Raw genomic sequence first — 18,703 nt, 5'->3', positions numbered from 1 at the left:
CAAAATCACACCTAAATTCTCCGCTCTTAAATTTTATTTATTTATTATTATTATTTTTTTATTATAGAGTGAACACGTTTAAGGACGGCATCACATCAGTTTTTTTTTTTTTTTTCTTATATTTAGTTTATAACAAATAATTGATACATTAATAATTTTAACATACATGGTTTAATTAAATAAATAGTTGTAGTAATAAGATATGTTTAATAGAAATAAAATCATTAATAATAATAATAATAATCCAGCAAATCTGACGCGATTTTGCTGGCAATGCATTTCATTGATAACAACGCATACAACACAACCATTATCCATATTATTAAATTCTTATATACTCTTTTTTCTCTTAGACTATACGCAAACGAAACCAATAACGTGTCTCCTTCTCTCTCCTCTGCAATTCCCATCTGCAAGCGCCGCCCGCTCTGCGTCCGCCGGAAAAACGATACCCGACCTGATTCAGTTACAATTTCCACACAGATCGAGGAAATCAGCAAATTAAAGTATGTGTTGCGACGGTGAGTGCAGACCTTTAGGGTTTCTGCTCGGCCTTCCCTTCGCGTTCCTTTCCCTCCTCATCTCCATCGTTGGAGTGGCCGTCTGGATCGTCGGGTAAGCACAGCTCTCCCTACCTCACGCACCTCATTTCCTCGATTGATTTGGCTTTTAATTTCTATGGTGGATTGTTCGTTGATTTAATTATGTAAAATTGGGGGAACTGCTTAATTAGGTTATTGTTGAGCTGCATATGTCCTTGCTGCCTCTGCGTGACGGTGCTGGTCGAGCTCGCGTTGGAGCTCATCAAAGCCCCCATTCATGTCATGGAGTGGTTTACTTCTAAGATCCCTTGCTGAATTCCAGTTTATTGTTTTAGCTTCTTTATCTTCTGGGAATATCTGTTTTGTGATGTTAAATTGTGCGGTAATTAATTCGTGGAATTATATAATTTTTTTAGAACTTGTTCTTGTTCTTGTGTTGGGGTTTGATTGAATTTGATTTATTTTTAGCAATTTTGTGATATGATTAGTGATTCAGCAAATGGATTGATCTTCAATTCATGGTTTAATAATGTTTTTCCTTATATGTTAGCTGCGTGTTCGATTTGTTTTTGTTCTATGGCAAAGGAAAGTTCATATCTAGGAAATAAAAGAAATAAACAAGATAAAAAAAAAAAAAAAAGTGAAATAATGTTTGTAACATTATTGAGTGTTGACTATTTCAACGAATAAATTGGAGTTCCAAAATATTAACACATAATAATACTCAGCATTTTCCCAATTCGTTGAATCAGCATAATTGGACTATTTTTTTATGACATGGAAACCTGCAGCTACTCATAAGTGTATACTGGGTAAACCTTTAGCCGAATTTAATACCCTGCAAATCGGCCCGACAGGAAAGTCAATGGTATACATTATTAATGATTGGATACTTTAGGAAGATTAAAAATAGATTTTATTAAATGAAATCGATTATTGTTAACTTAACCCCATGTCTTGAAATATATATATATATATTTTTTCTATTTGGACTTTTTCTTGAAATAATGTTTGATTTAATATTTGATGGTCGAAAAATATATATATTTGTAGGACTTGTACACTAAATAGTAAAAAACATGTGTAGAACATGAAAAAAGAAAAACACCTCGGGTTTATTTGTTTAGTGTTTTGATTTGAAGAATTTTTTTTTTTTTTTATGTGAAATATAAATAATTAAATTGGTAATATAAAAAATAATATTTTCTATTAAATATTACTTTTTTAGAAGATAAAATCATGTTAAGAAAAAAAAATTGGAAAAACAAAGCCTTAAATATTTCATTTCAATCATTTCCAAAATTTCAAATTGGGACGTTTTAGAGTGTGTTTATTGATTTCACTATATTCGATTCCTGCAAATATTATTAAAAAAAATACACACATATATATCTAGAAAAATTTATTTTGCAAAAGAGGGGAAAGTCCAAAAAGATAACACCCCTTGAGATCCAAGCAAGCAAAATATTTTAAATTTAAGTCCCATATATTTCTGGGATAATATTCAACAAATCATCAGACTGATTACTTAATTAATTCTGCATTTTTGTAAAACCACCATACACCATGATGTCAAAAACAATTAATTTTTCTTTGGCCGAAAGTTTAAGCAGTGTGCACTTTCGGGCAGCGACTGCGAATTCCCACTTCATATAAATATAAATATATATATAAAAAACAATGAATTTCTCTGTCTGCCTTTCATCCTACACAATTGAATACAATCATCTATCGATACATCATCGATCATCAATTAGTTCTTCTTATTCAACACTTCTCCCCACAAAAAAACACAAAACAGAAATGGACAATCCAATCCAAAAGTATCCTATTCCTAGCCGGAAAATAGTGCTGTATAGAGCAACAAATTCCAGGTATCCGGCAATCCGGGGAGGCACCAATGGCTGCAGTCGAGCCCGTTGTGGATGCTGTAAGACGTCGGATGACCATCCTTCCTGTACTGCGACAGCAGCGTGACGTCCAGCAAGTACACCGGCTTCTTAATCCTGCTCAGCACCTTCTCCACCACCACGCCCGCCATCGGAGTCCCCGCCGGATACTTCAATCCGAAGTACGGCTGACTCTCCCCTTTGCAGGACTTGGACGGCTCGTTCCACTCCCTCCCTCTGCCATTCCATTCCAAATTCAATTTGAAAATTATTGAAAGAAATTAATTGAACAATCTGAAATCAGAAAAATGGCTACAGTGCTTACAGATAATGCGTGGGGGAAATCCCTTGGAAGAAGACCTTGGTTTTGGAAGGATCGACGTTGCGATTGACCCATCTTGCCCACGTCGTTAGGCCTTTGTAGAATGCTACCAGACGGTTCATGTCCTTGTAGAGCTTGCCTCCTTCTTCGATGTAATCCCACCTGCAAATCGAAATAGATACATATAGATAGATACAGAGATAGATATATGTGTATATTTCATATGATGATTGTAGGTGATCGATCGTACGGCTGAGATTGAGAAGCCTTGGTGTGAGTCCACCAGTGCCAGGTGTTGAAGATGAGCATGTCCATTCCGAGCCAGGAGTCGCCGCTTCGGATGGAGTCCAGCTTCAGAACTGTGCCCACGTTCTGCTGCTTCTCCATGTCCACCAAGTATGGCGTCCGATACAGCAGCAACCGGAAGTCATAATCCTGCATTTGCATTTGCATTTGAATTTCATTTTGTTAATAATCTGTTTGATAAAATAGAGAAGTTGTAACGACAGACTCACAATATATGAATCAGAAGACATATAAGGCTTTCGAAATTCAAACAAGTGTCTTTCTCTTTAATTCCCTTTTGATTGGTGCATTTATTATTCAATTTTATAATAATTTTTTATTTAGAAAATTGTTGTTTTATATTTAAATTTTTTTATTCGAAATAATTAAATAAAAAACGAGTTAGTTTCCTTTTGCTTTTGCTTTTCCTACAATTAACAAAATATATATTTTTATTAGCTAAAAATATTTTTATATTACTTTTAAGTAATTTTCTAATTTTTTTTTAGATAAAAACAAAAATATTTTCAAATCAAAACACTAACCAAACAAACTCATTATTAAGTTGGACACAATTCAATATATTTTTAATTTCAACGCAATACAATATATAAACTATAAAATATATACTTCTATAAAACATAATATTATATATTTCTATTATATGTGTCTAATACCGTATTATACAGAAATGTGTATTATATATCTCTATTATATATATATATATATATTGATTTGATATCACCTCAAGAAACAAAACAATATAGAAAAAAATTAAAAACAAAACAATTTTCGATTACATTTTGAATAAATTTTGGATCAAACACAGTAGTTTGCGAACTAAGTCCCAATAAAAAGGTTGCTAAATATTTTGAATTTGTTTATTTGTAGTTTGATTTATTTTTATTATTTTTTTTCCCCAGATTTTTGGGTTGAAGCTGATTTGAATTTGATATTAATATATTTTTATAAAAATTATATACTAAAAAAAATATAACCAAACTCTAAATAAAAATAGCCCAACCCAAAAATTTCTCAAAAACAAAATTTAAGTCATATCACACTCAACAATAGTTCAGGCTTTTTCAGCCAACTCTACAGGTCTTGGTCCACTGTTCAAACATTAATTTGATTTTGGGTCAGGATCTATTCTACTATCAATTATTTTTTAATTATTAATTTTTTATTTAATATTATATTATGAAAATAATAATAATAATAATAATAATAACAATAATGTGATCTTATTGGACCATTCGCACTTTATGTAATGTCCAAATTGTCTTTCATCTATACACCTAACCTAACTAACTTTCAATAAACCAATTCTCTCTTGAAATGTTTATTTCATTAGTTTCAGATAACATCGAGAAATTTCTCTCAATTAATAAAGAGATTCAGAAATTTATAGGCAAAGTATTGACTTTCTTCATTAATTTCTTTATTTTTAATTTTTTTATTATTATTATTATTATTATTTTCTAAGATTGTTTATATAATAAGTACAAAATACTATGAATGATATACTATAGCCCAGAAAAGTCCATAAAAGAAACTCCAAATTATATGTAGAATTAATTATATATGGACCCTACCCATAAATGAATTATTCAATTAATGAATACCTCACCCCGCACCCACTATTCCCTACACATCTCCAAATTAAGTCCAATCATTCAGTTTATAGTTCAAACATCACCACATATATATTTTATAAAATATATATATATATATATAATAACTCAAAACACGTGACTAAGAATAATTTTCAGAATAGAAAATACATATAAAATAATATAATTTAATGTACGTGTGGTATTCATATACTAAATTAATCAAATTAGAATATCTGTATATATATAATTGAAACTTTTTACTATTTTTAAAGCAAATCCAAAGAAAAAATAGAAGAATTAACATGATAAAAGTCTCAATCGAAGTGGGTTTTTATTTATTTGTTATGTGCAATCAAGATTAATTATTTGTGTCATATATATAAAATTCAATGTCGAAATCATGAGGTGATCATCTTGAAATTCTTTTTGAATATTGGTTGTTATTCACATTATTTTGCTTCAACTTGATATATTCTATATATTTGTATATCAATCATGCACCTAAATTTCTGCCATTCTTCATTGATTGATTGATTAAATTCATTTTCTTGATCGTAATGATTTCCTTACCCTTTTTGTTTAGTAATTTTTTTTGGCTGGATATTTCTATCTTTGACAAAATGAAATTACAGTTGCCATGCACTTTGATTTGAAAACTTATTGTGTATTTGTGTGTATATATTTAATTCATATGTATATATATATATATATTTCAAATTTTGGTAACATCCCAAATCACTTTTAAGTGGAAGAAACCACAAGATCACTTTTTTAAGTGGAATTGGAGCTTCTAAATAGAGAAAAAGATCGATTGAGCATCTTAACCAATTGATAAAAATCATATCTAGATCTCTAATAAAAAGACATAGGAAATATTTATTTATTTTGATGTAGCCATGGCCAGCCTATATATAATAAAGTCGAAAATTAGCTGTTCTACTCTAATTAATTAATTATACTAATAAAGTGGATTTGTGGGCCTTAAAGTTTTCCTACACTTAACTATATACCTAAAACTTTCATTTCCAGCTGATTAATGTCTGTATAAACTATAAACTTAAAATTCTATCCCACCACCCCCACCCTACCCCACAGGCTCTTTATATACTATATATAGATATACATATATATTGTTTGTAAGGATTTATAAAAATATGAATCATTTTCTTTATTCTCCTTTTTCTCAAAAAGTCAAAACTAAAGCAAATTCCAAATTGAAAATTTATTCCCAATATTGTTAACTAATATTTGAGTGCTTTTATTTATTTATTCTTTTAGTTATCATGTTTAAATTAATGACATCTCCGCATAAAAAAATTGCTATATAAGACTCTATAGTTTTGTTCTCTATTCTTTTGGAGTTCCTACAGAATACAATATTTTTTTTCTAAATATATATATATATATATATATATCAAATAAATATCATTATATTAAAAAAAAATAAAAATCCAAAAAGAATACCCAAAATATTAAAACACTACCAAAATCTTGAATTGGAATGCAAGTCATGGCACCACAAAATGATTCATGCATGGACATCAAAACTTTTAGAGAAAGAATATTCAAATTTAAAAATTCATCCTATCCAATTATCTAATATGAAAGAAATGTTGATGTGACGCAGAATAGATGCAAAAGTGTAAAGACAACGGACATACATGCGTAAGAAAACAAATTTAATTAAAAAAAATAAAAAAATCCACATAATATATATATATATATACACATATATGCATATGTTTTTTGATGGTGAAGTTAATGTAATTGTAATTTGTAAATGTAATTATCCAAAATGTAACTTAATATTTACCAGGAAGGCGATCTCGGAGAGTCCATCCCGTCTGGTGAAGGAGGTCCTGGAGCTGGGGACCCAGGAATGAATCATGCACCCCAATGATTGCCACATATTGAAACTCAGTGAGTCACCCACAAACATGATCTTCTTCCCCTTAAACCTCTGCAAGAACGCCACCCCATTAAACCTGCTCAATCCATCAAAACAATTATCATATTAATTAATTACCATAATATATATATATATATATATATAGACAAACAAAGACATATATACATATATTTTTTTTTAATGACGTTAAAATCAGCCATCGCTACCCAAAAATGGGTCTGGTTAAACCCAGCTGAACCTATGTATATATATGTATGTATTAATTATACCTGGGGAGGTTGCAGGAGAAGGGCTGCCACCTGTACTTAAGGTAGGCCTGGTCCGGCCTCTTGAATTTGAGGCAGTTAAATTCGTCGTCGATGAAGGGACACGTGGCGTAATTGTAGAGTGGATACGACGCATCGTACACCCACTTCCCCCGGAATATGTTGCACCCCTGCAGGCTGCCCGTCACGTTCACCGCCGCCGCCGCCGCCGCCGCAATTGAATTTAGGAAAAGAAGGGCCACGGCGGCGCTGAAATGAAACCCACCGGCACCCATTATGTCCTAAAGTGGCTGCGGCCTACTCAATTTGTAATTCTCTATCCAAACAAAAATAAAATTATAAATAAAAAAAATAAAAATAAAAAAAGGGTTTGGTTGAGCTCCCAGGGACAGATCCACGTCTGTATTGTTGTGTTTGTGTGTGTATATATAGGCAAGTGTGGTGGGTAGTGCATATGTGGGGCTGCCTATCTATATATATATATATATATAGTTTGTTAGATCCATTACCATTGATTTAATTAATATTTAATTACCTCAGCTTAATGTGCAATAATGTTTTTTTACGTGTCATCAAATTTTATTTTACGTTTCATCCAATAATTGTTATTTATTGACATATCGGTTTCGAATAATGCCCTTACGTTTCATGAAATTATTGGTTTTTTTATTATTTTTATTTTTTATTAATTAATTAATTTGATCTTTTCATCTGTTTAATTAAGTTGTTTTCACGATAAGATTAATTATTAATGGAAATGTGGCGTGCGTGTTGTAACTCTAGTCGTAGAAATTAATGAATCTCTCAATTTCATTTGACACTGACAACGTAGGATGTCAAATGTGACGGATTGGCCTGGGATCCGTCCCAGATCTATTTTTTAATGGGGGCATATATGGATCTAAAAAATATATTTCGAGGCTCATTGTTGTTAAAATATTTAGCAAAAATTCTAAAATTTGTATTATTGATAATTAAAATAAAGGACCTATATATAAGCAATTTAAAACAGACTCGATAAATTCAAATTTAAATAACGTAATCTAATGGATATTACCAAATATAAATCTAAATCTAACAAATCTAAAACTAAATATCAAAAATCCCTCGACACCCCATCTCAAACTCGAGTGGGATCGTAGGAACCAATTTGAGTTTAACAAAAAAGTTAAACAAAAAACCAAAAAACGCAAACGCATATTTGAGTCATATCCATTAGATTACGTTATTTAGATTTCAGTCTATCGAGTCTGTTTTAGGTTGTCTATATATAGGCTTCTTATTTTGATTATCAACAAAGGCAAACTTTCAAGTTTCCGCAAAATATTTTAACATGATATCAAAGTCTATTTTTTTCTTGGGATGGACATAGCCTACTAAACCTCGTTGCTCCGAGTACATTCAACCTGGAATGTACCCGGAGATCTTTAATTTTGAGATATATCTACAATTTTGTCCGAGTTTGAGTTTGCATAGAGTTTGTCTGCATTCAAGAACAAAAGCTTTGTTGAGAGCGACGTCGGACAAGCAACTGTTATGTGCGAGAACAGAAGTTCGGTCGGGAGCGGCGGCGGCAACAACGGACAAAACAATTGTTATTTGCATTTGCATTAGAGTTTGTGTCTGCGTTCGAGAACAAAAGCTTAGTTGAAAGCGGCAAAGGTGACGTCGGACGAGCAACTATTATGTGTGAGAATAGGAGCTCAGTCCGGAGCGGCGGCGGCAACGACGGACAAAGCAACTGTTATTTGCGTTTGCGTTAGAAATCATGTCTACGTTCGAGAACAGGAGCTTAGTTGAGAGCGGCAAAGGCGACGTCATACGAGCAACTATTATGTGCGAGAATAAAAGCTCAGTCGAGAGCGGCGACGCCAACGACGGATTAAGCAACTGTTATATGCGTTTGCGTCTTTTGGTTTTTGTTTAACTTTCTTGTCAAACTCAAGTTGGTTTCTATGATCCCACTCGAGTTTGAGAGGGGGTGTCGAGAGATTTTCAATATTTAGTTTTAGATTTGTTAGATTTAGATTTAGATTTGGTCATATCCATTAGATTACGTTGTTTAGATTTGAGTCTATCGAGCCTGTTTTAGGTTGTCTATATACAGGCCTCTTATTTTGATTATCAACAAAGGCAAGCTTTTGAGTTTCCGCAAAATATTTTAACAATTGTGAATTTTAAATTTCAACTTTTAGCCGTGTTTAGGCTGATTACAAATTTTACTAAAAATCCATTTCACCCTGGATCTAGATCCAAATTCAGATATTTTAATAATTAAATTATAATATTACATATTTATTTAAAAGATTTTAAAAATATAAAATAGAACCCTATTTTCTAAATCAAATTTGTTTGTTTCTTTTTCAATTATCTTCACAATGGAGATATCTGTCATCCCTCGTCTGCCGCTGATCACCATCGCTACAAACTACCGACAATATTTGATTATTTTTATTTTTTGAACTAAAATTATATCTTGCTTGTCATCAACAGCCATTACAAAGGACCACCCTTAACATTTGATTATCTTTATTTTTTTAACTACAATTTTTTGATACTTCAAAAACTTTCTTTTAGTATTATATTATTAAATAAGTTATATTTTATTTTTAAAAAGAAAACAAAATTTTCGGATTGACTTTGAACTCGGAGAATTCGAAACATAACAAATTTTGGGACCAAGCTGAAGCAAGCCGGTGTAGGAAAGATCCCGGAGTCTGCAAAACCCGTCCCATCACCGTCCCTAAAGCCACGTGTCCTAATGACTTACAAGTAAATGTTGCTTTAATTAATTTCATTTTCCATTACCGATTGGTTTCTGAATTATTATTATTATTATTATTATTATTATTATTATTATTGGGGAAGGGTACACATGCAAGTTAGTAATAATACTATTAGCTGCAACGGCGTTATTAATAAATTGTTTATGTAATTAATGACGGATCGGAATTTCGTCGTACATGCATGGCTGAAATTTCGACGAATCCTAGTGGTGTATGAGTCCACGTGGCTTCCAAATTAGGATGAGTTATTCCAACGTGCAGGTCGAAAAGATTCTCAATTAAATAGGATGGATTTATACAGTTCCCAGGGATCTAGGACGATATTAAAATTGGGACCCCTAAATATAGTATAGTAATATTTTTACATGTAAAAAGAACATAAATAATTAAATTAAATTCTTTGTTATGATATTTTTATGTATAAAATCATCTGTATTGTATTGATAGCAAATTTTTCTAACATTTTTTTCAATACACAATATAGCCAAGCCATTTAACTATTATTGAGACATACAAGATATTCAATAAGTTTTCAATAACTTTAGTTTTGAAAATTATTTTCTAAGACCAATATTTCATAAATATGTTCACAACAAAATTATTATAATTTGATTGTTTCAACCGATCATTGATATACTTATATTTCCTTTTTTAGAATGTTTTCAGTAAATCAAGTAAATAACAAATATTATGTAATGTGTTTTTTTTTTTAAATGAGGTGGAAACCCGCAGCCGCTATCCGAAAGTGCGCACTGGATAAACCCCCAGCCGAATCTAATACTCTGCAAACCAAGTTCGACGGAAAAATCAACTAGTCGGATCATGTGTGGCAAATAGTGGTGGCGGGTAAGAAGTAATATAAACATATATATATATATATGCATATAATGATATAAAATAAATAAATAAATAAATATAATAGTGTATGATATGATAATTGGGTTGGATTCAATTCAGAGGAAATGGATGTTAAAGTGGCCGACATCATCTCATGGAACTTACCATTTCCACGTGATGTAAACATCACTCTCATTGCCAAATTAAATAATAATAATAATAATAATTATTATTATTATTATTATTATTATTATTGTGAGATTGAAATTGATCGTGTATAAAAAATGGGGTAATGTCGTTTGTTTCGTGTGTTTGGATAATTATCTTTTTTATGTTAATTATGAACAATTATACCATTAATATAAAAATATAATATATTATGTTAAATTGTTAATTTTTTTTTTTTTATATATATAAATGAATAAAATATATATTATGGAGTGAGTATACTTTCCCATGCATCCATTGTTAATCTTTCAAGATGTTGTGACTATATATTGACATAAATTGTTGGTTAGGTCAATCGTTGATTTTTGTTTGTCCAAATATCGAATTGAAATCGATCATTCTAAGTAATCATAATTTCAATTTTTATTTGTCGATTTTCGATCCCAAATTTAGTTCTAATTTAAAATTCATCAATTTGTGTTTTTTTTCCTTTTTTTAACTATTTATTTTATTTTTTTTTAATTATCTTGATGTTTGTTGGAAAATATGGACCAAATCTTCTTCAAACACTCAAAAGCGTCACAGTAATAATAACATTGTCAACGAAATAAATACTGAAACATCAACACAATAGATGTGACAAGTATTTAGTAATCCAATTCAATTATAAATTTGGGAATCTCAATCAATGAGATGATCCACTCTAATCAATACTGAATATAGTACAAAATAACCACAAACTTACTTAATTCATATTCGTCATATAAAGGCCAACCTTCTATTTACTGCACAGGTACTAGTTATCACAAACACATATTGTGACATCAATGTCTACAACAAGCTCAAAGTAAGTCCGTCCACGAGGTGGTCGTCTTCTCCAATTGGATCTCCGAAAATTTTTTTCTCCAACAATTTCTCCGGTGGGTTTTTGTATAAAATACAAGTTCAAAGCATGGAGATAGAGAATGACAAGAGTGAGAGCTTCAAACAACAATTTCTCTCTTCAGAATAAACTCTCAAATGTGCTCACACGGTCACACCCAACCAAGATTATCCGGGCTGCGTATAAAACTACCGGGTTGAGTAATAAAATTGGATTTCATTAATTTCCTTAGCACTGAAATGGAATTGAGTGATTTTTTGCAGCAAGCCACAATGTGTTTTGTTGTTTTTTTGGGTTCTGGCAATAACAAGTGCAGGAAGGAGTGGTTTCTCCATATAACGAAAGGGAAATAGGGAGATATTAATTTAACAATGTCATTTTATCTTTTCCGTTGAATAATTTTTTTATATAAAAAATAGTTTAAACCATCAAGTCAAATACTAAAAATAAAAAATATATATATATAATCTAAATCGCCAGTTTGGATTTGAATCACCAGTTTTAGAATACACTAATTATATTAGAACGACTAGCAAAACCGTCACGGCTTCCTAATTATATTTAGAAATTTAATATTAAAATCATAATATATGTATTTAAATATTAAAATTGATATTCCACCATGTTGAATACAATTACTCATCAGATGTCAGATCTAAATTTTAATTAATTAATCAATTAATACACTCTTACTAGAGGTATTATTCCTAAATATAAAATTAATTAAAACATTTCAATTAATTCTCTTCTCAATTCATTAATCCATTCGATGGAGGTTATTTCCAAAATAGAAAACCTTAATTACAGATACTGCGTCTATAGACCGCTATTAGTAAGCTGAATCATATATTATATTAACATAATATAAATATAAATATAAAATATTAATTAATAGTAATATAGTATATTGCAATAGTCCAAATAATAAATTAATTCAATAACTTTATTAATTTAAGAGTTTAATAGTAAATTTTCAATTATCCAAACTACCAACCTTACATTCTCTTTTCTTCTTCCATTGAACATTTATTAAAAAAAAGAATTTAAAATCTTCCCACATGCAATTTTCTTTTCCAATGCAGCATTAATTAGAAATAGAACTCAAAATATTTCAACTTAATTAAAAAAAAATTAAAAGTTTAAATCCAGAACTTAACATCTTAATATATATAAAAAATATATATATATATATATTATGATAAAATATTTAACATATTATTTGACATTTTTCAAAATTAAATATATATATATATAGACTCCATAGATTGATATGCAATGTAATTTATAAGATCAGAGTAAATATCTTATGCAATTTATTGGATTGATGCATTGGATTCAATTTATTGGATTGAATTATGACATCTCTAGTCAAAATTGGATAATAATATATATAATTATGTTAATCTAATTGTTTTTCATAATTTTTCAAGATTTAAATATTAATGAAACTATTAGAATTACGTCTGATATGTTAAGAATATGGTAAAATTGTATTAACAATTATATTTAAATTAGAACATCAAAATTACTATCAAATAAAATAAATTAACACATCGTTCAGTTGATTTCAGCATTTAGCTATGCATAGGAAAACATCTTATAGTATGTTATACAACACCATATTTGATGAGCTTAAAAAACTCATCATTTTACTATTTATGAAAAAAATATTTTATAATGAAACTTCCAGCATATTGTTTGACATATTTCAACATCGAATATATGCAGACTCCACATTTTACAAAATTCAATAACTTTTAAACTTAAAAAGACGATTTTACCCATATTCTTTAAGCCATCTGATTTTCATCGATGAACAGTCCAAACTTTATCAGCATGGTCCAGATCCGCCTCCATGCATGTGACAGCCCGACCTGTAAGCCACGCAAAGCCAGACGTTTTGGGATTGTAGACTGGCCCCACAAGTCAAACGAGTCCTTCCAGCGCGCTTCTGTCATCTTTCACACGCACTCTGGGAAACCTTCCAGTGGTCACTCATCTTCAAATTATTTGAGGACAAACACCTTTAACTTTAAAGTTATTTCGGTAGGGCTTACGAAAAACAATATGCATATGGTTGAAATGAATAGTTTATTCAATTCATTTAACCTATATTTAACCTCGGATGGCCTAACACTTGCTCATCTACGGAAGTTGGCCTAACACCGGCCTAATTCTGAGGGTATTACAATGCAATATAATACAAATTTATTGGAAATCTAACATGCTAGATTCCTACATGAATAAATAAGCTAATAAAATAGTTGACTATCACAATAATAATAATAATAATAATAATAATAATAATAATAATAATAAGCTAGTATATGTGTTTTCATGTGGGAGATTCTTAATATCCACACGACCTGATTTTAATTTTATTAAAAACTTTTAATTCCATGTGGCCACTTATACTTTATGTTCTTATTACTCGTTGAGTTGTGTAATCCCATCCTTTACATTATATATAAAAAATTTGTAATAATAAATTTGATGAATTTCTCTAATTCTATAAATTATGTACAAATCTAACTTATTTAATCGCATCCTATAAAATATGTAATAATTGTTTGGTTTGTGTTTTTTGTTTAATTTTTTGTTTAAAATTTAATTTAAATAGTAATTTAATGTGATAGTTTATTTAAAAATAATATTTTTAATTGCAAATAGTGTAAGTTAAATAGCTTTTTTATAAAAAAGAAAAAAAAAAAAAAAACATAATTTGCTTGAATTCAAAACCAAATACATCATGTGAATGACAAAATAAAAATAAAAATATTAAGAAAATTTGATTATCCAATTCGATTCAAACTCATCTCCATATAAGGGCTATTAATTAAGACACCATATTTGTAGTTATGTATAGGAAATTTTCTTATCTTAATGTCTCTAGATAACATCGTGGCTTTTTCAAAAATCTTCTATGTTTCGGATTCAAAAGTTGTGATATAGTCATCATCGTCTAATTGTCCTCAAAGATCAAATTTCTCTTCAAGCACGGTACTCGTCGATTAAGAATCTTGTTCTTGACATCCTATTTTTTCAGAATTCTCAACGGCTTGTTATTCGTGATAAACAATTCTAAAAGTTTTTAATAATTTATTAATTACTGCAAATTTAGAACAAAGCACTATTTATTTAATTGTAAAATTGTTTGAATGAATATTTTTTTATGTAATGTATAAGAAATTATTTTATTAATATATATATTTTTGAAAAAATATGTCAAAGTAATTTTATAAAGAGAACAAACTCTAACTTTTATAACTAATACCTTTCCAACTTCCTGAAAGACACGATAGCAAAATTAGGGTTTTTATATTATCAACAAATTCAATATTAACAAAGGCCAACTATGATCCAATAATATTGAGTATTAAGGTGTTCAGCTATAGTATTTTTAGTCTTTGACATCTTAAGATTTTGTTTGAATTTAATGAACTTTATTAGCACAGACAGCTTCATATGGAATGTCATATACGGCAAAAGTAAAAAAAGGATTAGGATCATCTATTTTTATATCTATGATCTTTTATACTTCAATGTTCGTGCAAATTCATCATATACAAGTAATCATCGATCTGCATCTTTTAAAATTCATAGTCGAGTTCATCGAATTTAATTCTTAATGAGAAACATTCCTTCAATTGTTGTAATAGCTCCTACTCAATGAGGTTCTGATACTAACTGTTACAAAAATTTCACAAAAATAAAAAGTATATAAAATTCAAGAATAATCAATTATACAGCTTTATTCAAACTAATTTAAATACAACAATGCTGTCAAGTCAGAAATTCCAATATACCTGAATCAATTAATTACATCAAAAGTAATAGAAGATAACATATATATATTGTAAAGGGATGGTCTAATGGTGGTGTGAATGGATTCAAACTTCGACGTCTTCAGGTATTGTCTTCCATATATGATTCGTCTAATTGTATTTTTGTTTTTTTTTCCCGGATTTAATTTGCAACTATTAAGCTAGTTTGATTCTGATTTGCCTTTGAATAGTCCAATCGGTTACAAAATACTTCATTTCTTATTTAAAAATAAGTTCATTTTTTTTATTTGCCATAAAAAAAAAAAAAAAAAAAACTAGATATATTTTTTAGTGAAAAATCATATATTTTTTTCTAAAAAAACTTTTTATACTACTTGTTCTAGTTTTTTTATTATAAAAATATATATAAGATAACAAAAAATTATACACCACATTAAAATCCGTCCTAATAATAAATTGATCTATTTTAAGTCAACGCCTCACCCTGTTTAGTTATGTCTCAAAACTTGCTTCCTATATGATTTGCAAATATTTATTTCTCTAAAAATCATTACATTCGAAACTTATAGTTTATAGAATAGAAATAAAATAAAAAATCATGTGAGTGTGTTGCCACCGTGTGCATGAAGCCAAAAAATATACTCCCTCCGTCCAATTAAAAATTATATATATTCTATTTTGGGACGTCTAATTACAAAGTAACTATTTCATTAAATACCCCATTTTTTCCACAAATACTCCTACTTTACATCACATCATTACTTTTATACCAAAAAAGTATGGGCAAAAATGTCATTTTACTAATTTTACCTACCCACTATAATTAAAATACTATTATTCCTTAATTTCCGCACCAAAAATAATTGTATATTTTTAGCTTGAACGGAGGAAGTATATATCTTACATATTAATTCAATAATAATATAATTATCAAAACTAAGACTTGATGAGCTGCCATGGATAGAGAGTTGTAATAAATATTATTGTGACAATACACACAAAAAAGTGTGCCCCACATATGTGGAAATACAAATACAAGAGGTCTATAATTTGGACACAAATTGTAGTGACTTGACCCAACCATGACGTCCAATGTAAGGAACTATATTTTTATTTTTGGTTGTCTAATTAAAAATTAATTATTTCAAAAATATTCTATTTTTTTTTTTTAACAAATATCACTATTTTACTATTACATTATTACTTTTAATACTTCAAAAATAAAAACTAAAAAAATTGGTTACATTACTTTTTTATTGGATAAGCAAACTCTAAATTGTTTTGAATATATTTATGTGTTTATTAATTTAAGAGGTGGGTTAAATTATAATGAACATCACAAGTAATAATATTGAGAGTAAATTGAAAGCATAGAATTTTCATAGTCCCAAAATAAAGCCATCCAAATCAACTTGGACATGATTGAAATGATATATTATTCCTGTCCACAATTAATAAATCAAATTTATACTTCTGATGGAAGAATATTGCAAAAAATATCTCACACTTATATTTATCTCCCTAACAAAATATATCCCACATGTTTACAAAAGTTGCTATTTATGTCCTTTGTCCGCGCGTGAAATTCACACCACGCGCCCTTACGCGCAATCACGTGCAGCCACGCGCGGCCAAAGGATAAAAATAGCGACTTTTGCAAACATATATGATATATTTTGCCAGCGAAATAAATACAGGACAAAAGTGATAATGGGGTATACGTGTGGAATATTTTTTGCAATATTCCCCTTGTGAATGGTACATAATTAATATAGTTATTTTTTAATTTAGTATACATGATTCTCGTGCAATAATAGAATAATTTACACTTCATGTATAATTACTATCTTATATATGTTATTACAACTTATTCATTATATTTTTACCATCTTTTTCAACAACATATATATTTTTTTCACATTAATTATCGCACATAAATATTTCATTTGTATCAACAAAAGTATAAATATAATCAAAATAGAGGGATGAAGCATATTTTATTTTTCATTTTTCACTGTCATTCCAAATTATTTGCATTTCTCGTGTTAGTAAATAAATTAAAATCTATTTTACTTATTAATTTTATATTTATTTTACCATAAAAGATTTTTAAAAAAAACTCAATTATTATATATTCATATTAAAACATATGTTCAAAATTCTAAGCAATCATCATATCATATGCATCCAACTAACCTCATGAGTGGTGATGCAAGTGTAATTGTAGAGCAATTCTCCACTATATACATACATATATATATATATATATATATATTTTAAATATCAATGGCCCCATCTACCATGTGATCATTTTTTGGAATGGCTTAGTTTTCTATATAAATTTATATATATATATATATAGTAGTTTGTCCCATTTTTTAGAATAATATTTTTAATATTAAGCATAATAATACAAAAAGATAAATGTCATCTTTAGAGGCGGACGAATGAATGAAGTATATACATATATAATTGTATATCCAATGTGGTTTTCACTGCAATTAAACAAACAGTGACATGTTTGGCTGCTTCTTTATAGAAAGTGATTCAAGCTGGGTCAATATTGTGATACCCCGCCAGGAAGTCCTGCAAAATCGGGCAAGTCAGGATCGTAGATTAGTTTTATATGTCAATACGAGTTTTTTTACCGCACTTCTGTTTGATTCACGTGCATTATGGGAGACATTTTAGAGATAATTATTCTCAAATTATGGTTAACTATAGAGTTATTTCAGTAGGACTCTCGAAAAAAAATATATACACATTGTTGATATGAGTAGTCTATTCAATTTATTTAATTAGTATTCAATCTCGGATGACCTGGCACCGGCTCATCCACGAGAGTTAATCTAGTAGCACATGTCTAACTTCTGTGTATTACAAATATATAGTTGTTGAATATTGTCCATATTGATTAAACATGTAGGAATTTTCTTGATTTATAAAGGTGAATGACCACTACACCTATCATCAATTAGTTTTAGGTTGGATGCTTGGATCTCTTATTAACATAGTATCAGAGTCATGGTGTCCGTATTGAGTATTATCTAAACATGTAGGAACTCCCTTACTTTAGAAAGATGAAAGGTCATTCTTGTCGTCAATTGATTTCAAATTGGATGTCTGCATCCAAACTCTCAATTATTTAATAGTAATTTTATCATTATTTTTCTTTTCTCAAGAAATTGACACGATGATAATGATAATGAATTCTCCACAAGAAGCACTTGCATATATATATATATGTATATATATATATAATATCAAAACATTTCATGGCTAAATGAAAGGGATAAATAGGACATTATTGATTATAAGTTGGTACAGCGGCGGTAGACTAATATTATTCATAATTATAAATTAAGATTAAAATTTAAAAATTTAAAAATTATTTCGATATGTTTCATAAAATTTG

General features: G+C 29.2%; 2 protein-coding genes across 3 annotated transcripts; one reads left to right on the top strand and one right to left on the bottom strand.

Moving 5' to 3' along the window:
* The first annotated feature begins 322 nt into the window (after positions 1-322).
* On the top strand, positions 323-962 carry LOC127266023 (signaling peptide TAXIMIN 1). Its single transcript, XM_051296096.1, has 2 exons — positions 323-615; positions 734-962. The coding sequence occupies exons 1-2, from the start codon at positions 509-511 to the stop codon at positions 855-857; spliced, it is 231 nt and encodes a 76-aa protein (XP_051152053.1). The 5' UTR covers positions 323-508; the 3' UTR covers positions 858-962.
* Positions 963-2,189: 1,227 nt separating this feature from the next.
* LOC127266113 (protein trichome birefringence-like 39) lies at positions 2,190-7,228 on the bottom strand. 2 transcript variants are annotated; one of them, XM_051296243.1, is made up of 5 exons: positions 6,833-7,228; positions 6,468-6,639; positions 3,004-3,188; positions 2,757-2,915; positions 2,190-2,668 (listed from the first exon to the last, which is right to left on the bottom strand). In XM_051296243.1, exons 1-5 carry the CDS (start codon positions 7,102-7,104, stop codon positions 2,377-2,379), a joined length of 1,080 nt encoding a protein of 359 aa, XP_051152200.1. In that variant the 5' UTR covers positions 7,105-7,228; the 3' UTR covers positions 2,190-2,376. The 2 variants fall into 2 exon arrangements, with proteins under 2 accessions (XP_051152200.1, XP_051152201.1); XM_051296244.1 differs by having other exon boundaries at positions 6,468-6,614; positions 6,833-6,981.
* Between the last annotated feature and the right edge of the window lie 11,475 nt (positions 7,229-18,703).

Source organism: Andrographis paniculata, unplaced genomic scaffold (assembly GCF_009805555.1).
Source record: "Andrographis paniculata isolate CXL003 unplaced genomic scaffold, ASM980555v1 Contig74END, whole genome shotgun sequence".
Lineage (NCBI taxonomy): Eukaryota > Viridiplantae > Streptophyta > Magnoliopsida > Lamiales > Acanthaceae > Andrographis > Andrographis paniculata.
Note: the sequence above shows the minus strand (reverse complement) of the source record. Positions and strands in the feature narration are given on the sequence as shown.